General features: G+C 41.0%; 1 protein-coding gene across 1 annotated transcript in view; it reads left to right on the forward strand.

Annotated features, from left to right (window-relative positions):
• Positions 1-14,704, forward strand: part of LOC103175895 (LIM and calponin homology domains-containing protein 1) — a 199,075-nt gene that overhangs the window by 142,400 nt on the left and 41,971 nt on the right. Inside the window, 5 exon segments of the mRNA XM_042341561.1 lie at positions 2,108-2,431; positions 3,618-3,881; positions 5,658-6,044; positions 9,289-9,621; positions 12,980-13,015. Coding sequence (XP_042197495.1) covers positions 2,108-2,431; positions 3,618-3,881; positions 5,658-6,044; positions 9,289-9,621; positions 12,980-13,015 — 1,344 coding nt within the window.

A 14,704-nucleotide genomic window follows, 5' to 3' on the forward strand; every position in this document is an offset into this window, starting at 1 on the left:
TCTGTAATTTATTGTGCAGTGATATTGGGCTATATTTCACTGCAAGTAACCCTGCAGAGATTATCAGCAAATATCATAGTGTGGAGTTCAGATAAAATCATAGACCACAACAGCAAAGCTCTAGGAAGAAATTCCAAGTAGATCACCAGTTACTCTACTTGTAGCATTTCAGACTGTTTAGAATTTGGCAAATTCTTAAATACAACATTAATTGGAGTTCTGTAAGGCATGGGTTAGAGCACTTGCCGAGCAAGTGAGAGTTAGATTCCTGGGCAGGGCGAAACCTTAGGCAAGTTTTCTTACTCCGCACTCCTCTGTTTACCCAGCAGTAGGTAAGAACCTGGTTGTTAGTCAATTGGCGGATTGCTGTCTTGGGGTAGCAATTCCTTAAAAACAATAATACTAATAATAAATTGGTCATTCAATCCATGACTGTTTGTGGGACACTGCTGTGCATAATTGGCTGCCACATTTTGCCCCAAAACATATAATCGATTCACTTTACAGTATATTCTGTGAAGTGCTTTGCAACATCTCAATGACCTGATAAGGCACTCTATCAAATGCAAGGATTATTAGTATCAAATGCAAGGATTATTATCAAATACAAGGATTATTATTTTTTGAATGGGGTTTTCTGCAAGTTCTTTTAAGAACTGCGGAAAAACGACTTCAAAGTTTCGACTGAATTCAAAAATTTGTCAAATTCTGAACGCTCTCAAATGCTACATAAATAGAATAAATCTATACTCAGGTGAATTTGTCCCCATTATTAAAGAGTTTATTCACCCAAGGAGAGGTTACTAGAATTTTTTTTATGCTGAGTAATTAGGGATATGAATTGCCCTGGTGGGAGCAGTAGCTGAGGCAAAATTCTTGGCTTTCAAGAGGCAACTAGAAAAATACCTTAAACAAAGTGCTGAATTGTTTGATTTTGTGGGAGCTGGGACAGACACGATGGGACAAATAGCCTTCCTCTGTGCCACAAATTTCTACCACTCTATGGTTTCAACCCGAACCTGAGATAGATTGCCATTTCAGTGGAGTTAGGATACATTCCTGGGTACAAGGTTTCACAATTCTATCATCAACTTGAATAAAGATATTGCGATAGAAACTTTAATAGTTATACTGTGAAGTGTATCAATCGTGTATTTTGTAGGCAATTTCACTGTTAGAGGGAAATAACCAACCTTCTTGTTGACTCATTGCTGATGATTTGCATGCTGCTATTGTACAAAGCACGATCATTTGCAGTCACTGAGCTGCATAAGAAGTGATGGAACAGACGTCTGGGAACTGAGTGTCAATAAAGAGCTGTATGCATGAAAGTAGAGATGAAATTGCCAAAGACGCTATGTGGAAACTGGGATGAGGAGAAATCCATCCACTGTACTGAAGACACTATAAACAGAGGTTTGGGTCCATAAAGTCAGAACCCATGTTATAAAATTGGCCGCAGTCAGCACTTCGGTGTTGGTAGGTCACTGTTGAGGTCACTGCTGATGTCACTGACCCGCACTGCAGTCGGCAGCAGCCACAGGAATCCGCTATACTGCAGGTTCACAGTACAGTTTGCTATACACGAACCATATACGGTAGCACGGAGTCCGACTGTGCAACAACAACTTGCATTTATGTAGTGCCCTTCACATACAGTAGAGCACCTTAAAGAGATAGTGTTGGACACCCAGCAAAAGAGAGAGGGACGCATGTTCAAAGAGGTAGGGCGTTAAGACAGAATGTGAAGGGGCAAGACAGAATGGTAGAGGGAGGGAGGGAGGCCCAGGGGTTAGGGGCATAGAAGCTGAAGGTTTGGCCATGAATGGTGGCACGAAGAGGGAGGGGGCCACACAGCGGGTGGGGGATGTGCAGCAAGCCTGAGTTAGCTAAATGGAGGGAGCGAGCGGAAGAATAGGGTAGGAAATCCGAACGATCAGGAAGTGCCCAGTGTGGATGGATTTGTGGTACTGAAAGACGCAGACACAGTGTGTGTGAATGTAAGACACTGCTGTGGAGGCTTTCAACTAACAGCACGTACCTCGCTATTACATTGTTGAGAATGGTTTTCTGCTTCTCTGGGATAATGATGGCCTCTGTATGGCAGCCCAAATCCATTCGAGGAAAACAGTGGCCAAACCACGCCAGATATCATTCTCCGCAGGGAGAACGCTTTTTTGACAAACACTCAAAGCGTCGATCTGGAGTCGGAGGAAGAGGGAGAGGAAGAGGAGCAAAAAATGCCAGATCTGGAGAAAGATGACCTTGCCTTGCGGAGGACACAACTGAGTCAGTTCAAACCCAAAGTGGTCACCAATCAGTTCCTACCAGGACCTTGCACGAAGAAGGATAAGGAGCGATGGGAGAACATTAAAAAGTCCTCACAAAAAGCTGCCAGCAACTCTCAAGCTAGACATCGGAAAAGGCCAAGGTGTGCATCACATTACATCCCAATCAATTTCATTCCTTTGCTGTAATTGCCTTTCTCATTTCTATAGCTGCCACTTTCTAAGCATCCCTCCTACTTATTACATTTTTAGTGTTATCTGCTTCCGTCAAGCTTATCCGATCTCTTCATCCTGATAATGAAAGACTTGATAAGTAGCCTTTTTTTGCATTTTTGCGTTTTCCCTTTTTCTCAAATAAATTTCAGCTGTTCAGTGTAAAAATGTAATTAATACATGAACAAAGGAATGTTCTTTCTACTTCATTCAACAACAAGATTACATTTGTAAAGAGCCTTTCATGTCGGGAGGACTTCCCAAGGCGCTGGACAGTGTAAAGCATTTCAGACCTGAGCTGGGGTCAGGGGGGAGAAGGGAGGGGAGGGGAAGGGGGGTGGCCAATGGCATGATAAAAGAGGAGGGTTTTGAGGCGAGACTTGAAGGAGGCTAAGGAGGGGGCGAGGCGGAATGAGGGTTAGGAGATAGGGTGGGCGAGGCCATTAAGGGCTTTGTAGGTGAAAGACCATTGAGGGCTTTAGTTGAAAAAATTCACTTCCAAAATACACAAAATAATAGATCTAAAGATTCAATCAGATTGTCCTTTATTGGTACTGTGACACAAAGGGAATAGTTCCATATTTGATATTAGGTAAAGCCCATCACAGGCAGGAAAGGAAAGTCAAGCGCATTGAAATATCAATCCCCTTAAGGGTATAACTTTTTTGCACAGGTTTTGCTTTTATTTGCTGTTTGCATTTAAAAATCATTCCTTTTGCTTTGTGTGAATAGGTGACCGAATAAGTAAACAAATGAGATTTGTGGTCTGTCTACTGTCCAGGATTTTGGTTTAATAAGCATTTAGATTTCAGGCTAATGCCCCTGATCGGAGAAAAAAAAAATTATGTTAATGACTTGAAATTTATTACTGCTATACTTTGCTTTACTTCAACATATTTGTTTCTTTATTTCTGGTCTTGTCTGTCTCTGTTTCTAAAAAAATGCACTTGCAGACTTGTAGTTTCTTTTCTCATACCTCTCTTTTCTTTCCTGCTCTACACTACTAATCCATTGCAAACCTGCGCTGGCTGCAAGTTGTCACCTCTTACATTTTTCTTTTCACCTGATATTCTGTGCTTTTTTTCTTCCTCCTTTCATCTGCGTGCAATCGTTCAGCCCAAATCACATTCAGGCCACAGAGAGCAAGGCAGTTGCGCCACAGAAAGGGAAGACGTTCCTCAAGTCCCAGCGACGGAGCGAGTCTGAAGAAGAAGAGCCAACGAAAGCAAAAGTCCCAGATGTGCAGCGAGATGACTTGGCCAGGAGGAAAACCCTGGGTGGACTTACAAGTCGCCATGAACCTCAGACCTTCATTCCTACTACTGTCACACAGGCTGATATGGAAATATGGGAGAGGCTTAAGGTTTCCACTGACACAAGGTTACTACCTCCCTCCACTTCCATTGTTTCTAGGCGAGCTGCAGGAAGAACAGTTGTTTTAATATTTGCCAGTTTTTAACTATTTTGTCTATTAAGCAATAGATATGTACAGAATACAGATTTCCTTAAATCATAAAAACTATTTTATGATAAGATCAAAGTTAAAGAAATATAAGTTCCTTTTGCTGCAGGTGTTTCTGGCAGGATGTAACTTCTATGAGTTAAGTCCTTAATACACAGTACTTGCTGTGAAGAGCTTGGGCTAACTGTCCTAGGTCTGTCCTACTTTCCTCACCCTCCTCCCTGGGGAATGTTCGTGCGGCGTTTGTGCAGATTTCTCTGCATCATGTATGCTTCTGATCACGGAGTTCAGTGTTTGAACGCAGCTGGGTTAACTCGATGGGTAAGGCACTGATCACATGCTCGATCCAGGATTCATATAAAAAAAATGTCAGGCAGGCAAATTGGCCTCAAAAATGTTTGTTTGGAAAAATGGCTTTGGACTGACACATTTATGTGCTAAAATCAGGAGGGTATGCTTGGTTCCACAGTCAGGCTTTAGGATCTGATGAAAAAATGTGACATTCGATCAAATCTGTTTACAGTTGTGGGTTAGGGCTAGGGTTGAAGCCTGGGATCTCCATAAAAAAAGCCATATGATATGCTGCATGTTGATCCTTCCCTACCTCTCTTTCGGGTTGAGAGCAGCCATTTTGGCTCAGACGTCCATCAATAACAGTCAGGGGTTGCAAGATATGTTACCCACCATGTACATCTGTGAAACGCACTCAGTTGGTCTGCAGTAAGGTTTGTACTCCTGCCCAGTCCAGCCTCAGACTGAACCCACATGTGTGATTTTCTATTGGGGGTAACCTACCGGTTCAGATCCTTACAGAAAAGAACAGGAAGCCAAAAAGATGTGAAAAAGGTTAGAACCGTGTGCCATTGATAGCAAGTCTCCAATGTTAGTAGTAGCAGTTGAAAAGCACTCGAAGCGTATAACAGCAAGGAAATTTGCTTTGCGACGTAAACTCTGTTTTCCTCTGGGTGTTCCCTCTTCGTCGTGCTGACAAAACCTTGGCTCCAGCCCAAGATCTCCTCAGAGTAAGGTGGACGTGATCTTCAGGGGTTTCCCTGCTGGAAATAATGATTACGTCACGAGACATCTTTTTCTGGCATTTTCACAGTTCGGACAAAACCTTTTTCAGCACCATTAGGTCAGTGGGATTTAAAATCCTCTAAATAGTGATCTGAGCAACACAAGGGAAACCCACCTTGTAATGTTGGTACATTTTCTTCATAAAATAATGGGGTTTAATCTGCTCTGTTCCTTAAAACTGTTTCTAGGCTAGTATAGAGATTTTGAGATTTCGCCTCAATTCTAGCTCCTGACTTCACCGTAGACAGGATTCTCTGCACAAAACAATTCTGCCAAGTGAAAGAACTCAACAAATTTAGTTACCGCAGAGTTATTGCAATACGCCCATCGTTCGATTTTTCTTTCAATAAAACATGCTCTGTGAGGTCAACAGGCAGCCAGAAGGTGAATTGTATTTGCCCATGTGCTTGAAAGAATAGATACAGCGTGGAAAGCTATATTTCTTCCCAACAAACCTGCATGTTGTTTGCTTAGAAAGGATTTAGTTCAGATGCAGACTACTGCCTTATTAAAATGAGATTCACTTTCCTCTTTATCTGCCTGGTGGAATAGAGACCTCACTGTTTATCATTCTCTAACTGCTCCATTTTCCTTCATTCTCCCACTGCTTTTTCTAGTGAGGAAGCTCCCAAGTCACTTAGACATAATTGTGAAGTGGAGCCATTGCCCAAAATTGAAGTAGAGAAAGCGACTCAAGATGATCTTGCCGGTCGTAAGGCGAGAGCCAATAAACGTGCTTCGGGCAGCTGCCAGCGCTTTGTGCATTTCGGCCCAGTGACTGAGATAGATCAGAAACGGTGGGAGAAGCTGAGCATCGCCAAGGCTGGCTCAGACAATGAGCCAGAGGACAAGGCAGGTAGCTGTGCTATCAAGGCCTACACCTGTCATCTCTTACCTTCAGTAGTCTCGGCAGTAGTCCAGACCTCACACGATAGTGAGAGGGGAGATCAATCTCAAGACATTGCTGAGAGGGAGATCTGTTTGGCTTCGTACAATGATCTCAGGTACAGAATACCACTGTGCTAATCTGGATTAAGGGTGGGATTCAATTTATACAATTGCATGGTGTTTGCTTACATTGGCAGATTCCTGTTAAAGCATGATGATAGCAATCAAATTAATCCTAGCTCACTGAATTCTCTTTTCTAAACTGACCTCAGCCTCATATGATGTACAGATATTCAGGAGTGTGTGTTTTTAATAATAATGCAGACATGAAAATATGCTGTGCAACAGTCTAGACAATGCTCTGCTGATTTAGCTTTAGATGTCCGTTGCACCAGAATAGGCTGCCGGAGACTCCAGTTATAAGATATTAACCCCATTCACTGCTGAATTTATGCAAGTAAGACTGCTTTTGCTAACAATTTATTTATGCCCCAGTTTTTCCAAATTTATGACAGGGAATGCATTTCTACTTTAAAGGTAGATTCCCGGAAAGACTTGTGGAATCCTGTAGCGTAGTGGTTAGCATGCTCACTTTGCAAACGAGAGGACCTGGGTTCAATTCCCAGATAGGGCGAAACCTGAGTTTCCTTACTCCACACGCCTGTTTACCTAGCAGTAAGTAGGAACCCAGTTGTTAGTCAATTGGTGGATCGCTTTCCGGGGGTAATAATTTCCTCCCCCAAAATAATTTGGTCACTCACTCCACAGTTGTTTGTGGGACATTGCTGTGCGCAATTGGCTGCTGCGTTTCACCCACAAAATACAGAGTCAATCCACTTTACAGTATATTCGGTGAAGTGCTTTTTTAGATGTCTCAACAATATGATAAGGTGCTATATTACATGCAAGGATTATTATTATTAAATGTTTTCCTGGTATATGATCTCTGGTTTCAGAAAATGTGTTGTTGTGGGAAATTCAACAATGCAGCCCAGCGCAGCACTGTGAGCTCAAAGATCTGATCTGGGGCTTGAACGCACAATCTCTGACTAAAGTGCTACCAACTGAGCTAGGCTGATAACTGTGATTCCAAAATTGCAAGAGAGGTCAGATAAAGAAGGCTATTCGATCCATCTTATTTCATACTTCTTGAAAACGCAACCTCCTGTCCTTCTACCACAGCATCAAGCTGTTTTATTTTAATGAGTCCAGTGTCCTGGCCTCAATCACTGCTTACGGTAATACATTCTAGGTGTTATTTATCCTCTGGCTAAATAAATACTTTCTGGTATCCGTCCTGAAATTGCCGTTTCCAACCCTAAATCTGGGTCCTCTTGTTCTGCTGTCTTTGTGCATCCGAAAGTACTACAGCTGAAGTGGAGTAACGCTGCCTTCAGCAATAAAACGATAAAGGGCAGGAAAGCCTGATTTATATTTCCTCACTCCTGCTCACGTTGCCAGGGGCTGAGGAAAGTTTTGTGCAAGTGCAAAGTGATGATAAATAGGAGTTAAGATTCGTTACTTTATTAAAGAGGTTATTACACAATGATTTTCATTGATTTGAACCGGATGCATTTGATTCCGCCTGAAGACCTTCCTTTATGATCGTGCTTATGATCGCCTCCCTCTTCCTCTGGCTCAGGGTCAGACTCCGCCACTGTTAAGCCCCCACTGGGATGCTACCCAGCGTCAAGGGTGCTTTATAAATGCAAGTTGTTGTTGAGCTGTAGCTGTGCAAAGAAATGTGCTGTCAAACACACCTTCTGAAGGTGGTCTTGGTAATGGGCTGCAGCGTGATTCACTGGGACCTTGAGGAGCTCAAGCGTGCACAGCGTAAATCAGGCAAATGTTGAGAGTCCATTCTACACAAGTCTAAGGAGCTGAAAAACTGGGAGCTAGGAAAGGAGGCTTATTCACACAATACTACTCTAGCTCAGACTGAGTTACACCGATACGCCTTTCAGACCAATACCTCCTCCAGTTAAGCCAATAGTCCTTCACTAACAACAACAACAACTTACATTTATATAGCGTCTTTCTCGTCGGGGGGATGTCCCAGGGTTCTGGACGGTCAGGGATTTGGATCCGAGCTGGGGGTTGGGGTCAGGAGGGGTGGAGGGCAGGGAGAGCAGGGGTAGGAGGGTGGCTGAAGGCACGGGCGAAGAGGAGGGTCTTGAGACGTGCCTTGAAGGAGGGAAGGGAGGGAGAGAGGTGCAGGAACTGTGGGATGGAAGTCCAAAGGGTAGAAGCAGGAAGGCTGAAAGCCCGATTGCTGATGGTGGGGTGGGCCGGATGAGGAACATGGAGTAGGCCGGAGCCTGCTGAGCAGAGGGAACGGACATGGCCTTAGCAGGGAACATAGGTTGGAAGGAGCAACATCTTCCGAGTTACTAGAAATAAAGGTGGAACCCATTAGATTCTAGGTGTTATCCTCTGGCTAAATAAATACTTTCTGGTATCTGTCGTGAAATTGCCGTTTCCAACCCTAAATCTGTGTCGTCTTGTTCTGCTGTCAGCCAGGCTTCTTCAAACTGCCCAGGAATTGAGATTGATTAATAATAATAATCCTCAGATTTTGTATAGCGCCTTTTACATCAGGAGGACGTCCCAAGCGTTTCACAGGATGTATTGTAAAATGGAGTAGTTGTGTGTTCTGTCAGTGAATATCACGTTATGGGAGGTGGAGGAATTCAAGGTTGAGCTTTCAACATTTTTTTGTTAGGAATGAATTTGGGATAACTAATATCCAGTAGTAAATGTGAAGGCTTTTGACCGTTCTGATCAAGTAGCACATTGTTACTACTGTATGTTGCTTAACCCAACAGAGACTATGTAACCCAAACTCTGCAGACATGTGCATCTTACTCCTATAGTCATCATCCTCTTGGAAGATAAGAAAATATTAGTAATGGCCCATGGGAAAGATTGTTACTGTAAATGTGTGTGGGTGGGGGGATGGTAGAGGACTTCTCCATTTATAAGATTCAAAAGGATATGGGGTGAAATTTGTAATTTTTCATAACCTGTTCCTTGTGATAATTGTCACAGAAAATGCATTCTTAAAAGTTGCAATGTTCAATCAACAGTGTGAGATCTAACTCCAATTTTATCCTGCAATCTGAACACAGGTCTCCATTAACCTTTTTAACCAGTGAATTAATCTAAGATCCAAGTTACATTTCACCTCCAAAAGTCACAATTTGCTGAATGTTGAGGCTGTGCTTGCATAAAACTCACTTTTGTTCAATAGATTGCATTACGCGAGGGCAGAGTGAAGTGAGTTTGGTATTTAAGCATTGCAATGTGTTTGTCTCTGGTTTTCTGCTCAATTCTTCATCAATGCACCTCTCCTTCCAATAGCAGTAAACCCGAGGAAACCTTTACAGAAATGTGCACAGCTGAGTATTTTCGAAACCCTCCCTCACCAGTCCTGACCGTCCAGACTGTCAATCTGAACGAAAGCATTTATAGTTCTAGTGAGGGAGAGGAAGACGAAGGGAAGATCCCAGATTTGGAGAAGGATGACATGATGACACGCCGGATAGGAGCCACCTGCAAGGCAAAAGGTCCTGCCTTTCAGCAGTTCCTCCCAGTTCCCAGCTCACAAAAAGGGGAGTCAAAGAATGAGCCTCTTAAAGAATACGAAAAGGACACAAAGAATGTGAGGAGCTCCAAGGATGAAGCACCGTGGACGTGAGCTCTTTGTTTCTATATTTGTCATGGTGTCGGCAGTGTTTATAAACTTACTAATCAAAAGTGTGGAAATGCTTGTTCTGAAATAAATAAGCTCTTCAGCATGTGTTCGATCTTTGTCTTATCTGTGTGCCATGTTAACAACCACAATGCCGATATAGAAACTCCCACAGAAATACTAGACTGATACATGAACTCTGTTTTGCCTGCTTCTAGGCTTCTGCTTTTAACAGTGAAATGCTTTTTAATTTAGCGATTTATAATGTCCTATAGTGTGAGTTTTATTTTCACCTTGGAAATCTCCTTGACCCAGTGCAGATAAAATGTTTGTCATGGAATAATTCCTTGCGTGGGTTATTCCAGGGCCTAACAATAGTGCAATCCTCACATACTGAGCGAGTACTGCTCACAGTCCATTGTCCTGCTCATGATGCTACATGTCTCTTCTAGCCTGCCTCTAACTTAAATCACAGTGATAAATTGCAACTGAAACAAAAAAAACAGAAGGAACTAAGAGAGGGAGATACTCACCTGACATCACAAGATGTTATATTTTGCATACGATGATTTATTGACATTTGTTCAGTTTGTGTATTGTTTCCCATCTAAAATAACTTGCACTTAAATGCATCTTTTATTTAGGACGAACATCTCAAAGTGCTTTGTAGAACCTAGGAGTGTGTGAACAAGTAAAATTGTGAAGTAAAATAAGTGCTTTTTACCAGTTGGACCTTAGTCAATGTATCTTCTTTGGCACAGATTTGTTTACAGTGACACTCAGGTGTTTCCTAAAACATGATTAATTCTGAACGATTATCAGAGCCAATTTAGTACACCAAGGGCACTTTGTTTGCTGGTAAGTTTACCAACATTGGTGCTCTGTAGCTCCCTCTCTCCTCCTCTTCATATCTCTCCCTCTCTGTCTGTCTTTACTTCCTTCTGAAGGCCTACTTCTTCGACAAACACTTCTCCGTCTTCCTTGATAGGTGATTGAACCTATCGTTGTGAAGCACTCTGAGGTATCCTAGTGAAGGGTGCAATATAAATGCAAGTTATTGTTGTTGTCCTATTTCTTGTGAGTTTATAACTATAATGACCTTGATGGTGTGACTTTATAATTGGAAAATCCTAGCGGCTTTGAGCAGTGGTGGCACATTTTTAGAATAGCATACCATTTGGCAATTCTTCAAATTTTCACCCGATGTTTTGAAGACGTTCAAATCAATATTTCACTCAATTGGAAATCACCATTGGAAAGATTAAAGTTTCTACTACAGTGTGAGTGATAATAAATACTCAGGTGCTCAAGGATCTTACCAATTTACACTTGATTACTAAAGAGTTAAATAAAATGATGCATGGAAATGTTTTTTTTCATGCGTTCCAAATCACATTGTCCGTCTGATGATTGATAGGAATAAATTGAGACCTACTAATCTCCCTGATGTTATCTGGTAGAAATTGGATCTGAAAACTTGCTGCGAGTGTTCACAGGAAGTAAGCAGATCTGATGGCCAAAACTTGCCATTTGTCAACAAAAGACCGAGCCGAATGCTGACTGAATTTTGAAAGAAACAATTTCAAGCGTCAACTATGAATACATTTCACTTCACCTAGTTTACTGGTTATTATTTTGTTGTCATTCCAAACTTTTCCTACCAAAATAATTTTAATACTAAGAAGTGAAATGTTATTGCATGCATCAGATTCAGGGCTCAATGTTTTTCATTAACATTTGGCTGTTGTCTTTGTTTATTGTCGAATCATTGAAGTGGATTTTGACATTTGCAGCATCTGGTGATGAGAGCTTTCATCATTGGAGTTTAAACCATTCCTCATTTTGTCTGTGTAACAGAACAACAGGACAATAGGGTTGAAGTAACTTGGAAAAATATTTTGTATTGTATCTCGAATAAACTCCCAAACCACAGTTTCAGTCTTCATAACGATGCTGAATATAACTCCAACTTATATTTATATACATTTACATAGCGCCTTCCACCTTAGGAGGCCGTTTTAAGGTGCTTAACTTGTAAGAAAATCAATTGTTTTACTGCTCTATTTAGATTGAAATTGAATTGACACATTTGTTCAACTCAGCAAAAACCTTTTACCTAATAACTCACAACTTCTAACTTTGTATCCGATTTTTTAATAAAGCATGTGTGTTAGAGTGTAAAGGATGGAGGATCTAAAATGTGGTGATTTTCAAACTGGATTCCTTAATGAAGCAATTAGGATTTTTGTTCCAATAACCAGATGTTATGCACAACATGCCAATCTGTGGGAACCATGGGCCAAAGCCATTTTGGAGCTGAATTCCCGCAAGCCACTGTGATATACTTCTGATTTCCTTCATTGCATCCCAATATGTTAATACATAGTTCCAATCTGCACCGGTCAATAAAATGACTTTGTAACTTTTTTATGTCTTTAACGATATCACAGTAGAATTGTTATGTTGTAAGAATAAAATATCAATACATAATAGCAATCAGATATAATGTGCAAATGCATATTGGACTAAATACAGAATAAACTCCTCTGGTACTCGAAATATCCAAGTGTTGTTATGCAAAACTGGAAGATGCTGGGAGGCTGAACTGTAGTAAATAGTAAACTACATCAATAGAGTGGAAAGATTGATGTGAGTTGAGGTCTGTTTAATGTATTTGCTCCACTTTCAGATTACTGTGTTTTCTCATGCCATGAACCTTTGCACTCTGTTCCTTGACCGTTGCCAATGTGTCTTTGAAATCAGGCTCTGGAGATGAGGCTCAGAATTCTCCATGCACAGCTTAGAAGTCACCTGATGAAAAATATATGGTGGGGGGGAAGGTGGGGTGCAAAGTGCAACATTATCACAAGTGATAATTATCATATCAGCAGAATTTCCTGTCGATGTCCCAGTCATAAAAGTTCAATTAAATCGGTTTGTGCATCCTGACATTGAAGTGTCACTGGCAGAGTGGCAGATTGAATGGCGCCAGAGGAAAGCTCAATGACCATGTCAAGAGGCTTCAGGCCCAACCATCTTCATGCTATTGGGGGAAGGGGAATGTTCTCCATCCATTGACTGGACTATTGAGAGGAACCGAAGTTCTGCCAATGTGTTAAGTATTGGTATTAATTGGCACATTGAATGTCAAACTTTTCATCCTGTGGTGCGATTCTCAGCCCTGTTGAAATTCTTTTTCACTGGTCACTGAGTCAAGATTCTGCTAAAACACCTGTTACACAGGCATACAATTTTGGTATTACTGTCGAGGTGTTTTATGTTTAGTCTCAATGTTATGCATTTTTGATCTTTCATGTGTTTTGACATTTTTTTGTATGTTCTTTATATTTGGTCCCATAGATACAGTCCTACAGCTGCCCTTTCTGATGATGCAGGGTAAGTGGCATCTTGAGTTTAAGGGCTGCTGTTGAAAACTAATGGGATTATTGCATGCGCTTAATCCATTTTCATAACTGTTTACTAAACATCAGCAATAAGCGTGTTTGTCTGGGCCTGCGTGCTTTACTAGTGCACCTATGTACAGCTACCTGCAACAACAACACATTTTATAGGAAGCAAATGAGCAAATGATCCTGATTAAACAACACACTGTATATCAGAAAGTTGAATGCAGTACGACACTGTGCTGTTTGCATTAATAAGCAGGATACTTAGTTAATAATTTGAAAGAAATAGCTGTTACACACATAAATGCTTCTGTGGTTTACACGTTTTTACACTAGTAAATTAAATTGACGCATCTGGCTTTTGGTTTGATATCACAAATTACTCCATAAGAAAAACAAGCTAAGAACTACCTGAACTTGAAACTAATCATATTTTCTTGGTGCAGATTTGTGCTCTTTAACCCTTTCTATGCCAACGAATTGAGCTTCTTGTTGTATGTTTGCATACGCACCAATACCTGCACTGAAGAAAAAAGCTTTTTCCTAAGCTTTCCTAAGCTTCTTTTCACAAAGCAAAGGGCGGTATCGGCCACAACTGTGAGGATAAGTGACTCAGCTGATTTCTCTGCCACTCTCTCTGGTGTATGGTGGTTTGGTGGGGGAGGTTCAGGTTTTATTTTGCATGCTATGGGGTGAACAATGAAAAATGTCATGTTGTAATTATCACCTTTTGCTTCTGGCAATATCCTGGATGATAACTCACAAAGAACCCCCTTAAAACAGTGCTTTAGAATTTTATTCTGCAGAGTTCTGAAATGATGCAGAAAATTGCCTGTTTTAACTTACTACAATCAAGCACTCAAAACTCAATGATAAGTTTACACTTTTACTGTGTTAAAATTGACATCTGAGTTCATATTAAATTGATGTTTCCCACATCTCTTGAACTCCTTGCCTTAGTCCCTCAATCTTGTCCACTCTTTGCCTGTCTTCAAATCACACCTGAAGACTTTTCTCTTCGACTATGCCTTTGGTCACCTTCCCTCCTTTTCACTTTACAGTATATTTTGTGAAGCGCGTTGCGAAGTCTTGAAGACACGATAAGGCACTATATCAAATGCAAGGATTATTATAAGGGTAATACTCACCATATGTAGCATTCTGGAACTTCTCCTGGGAGCAGCTGTGAAGTTTCAAGAGATGGAGAGTGTGAAATGTATGCAAACTCTCGTACTACTAATTCTCATATATTTCACCATTTTACCATTTAGAAACTTTACTCCAATTATAACAGTCAAATGCAGAAGAGCAAACAATGCACTTTGATTGTGAAGTTGTAAGGGAGGTTTAAGTGGGGCTGAAGGAATTATTTAATTTAATCAATTATTTAAATCTCAATCTGCAGCTGCAGCTAGATTCGTAATAAAAACATTTTCCATGAAGCATCATTTGACATCCTGGAGCAATTATAAATATGTGAGTAAATAGGACCTGTAGGTTGATATAAAATCACTCAGCTTCTAGCACCTCAATGTTGATGGAATTCTCATTATACTCAGAAATTGGTTCTGAATATTTCATCCTTCCTCACATGGCCTCGTAAAGTACAGCATGTATTTTATTGACCTAGTTTTGAGGACTCACATTGTATCTGAATTGGGGAATGCAATGATGTGTG

The sequence above is a fragment of the Callorhinchus milii genome, unplaced genomic scaffold, assembly GCF_018977255.1.
Source record: "Callorhinchus milii isolate IMCB2004 unplaced genomic scaffold, IMCB_Cmil_1.0 Scaffold1, whole genome shotgun sequence".
Taxonomy (NCBI): Eukaryota; Metazoa; Chordata; class Chondrichthyes; order Chimaeriformes; family Callorhinchidae; genus Callorhinchus; species Callorhinchus milii.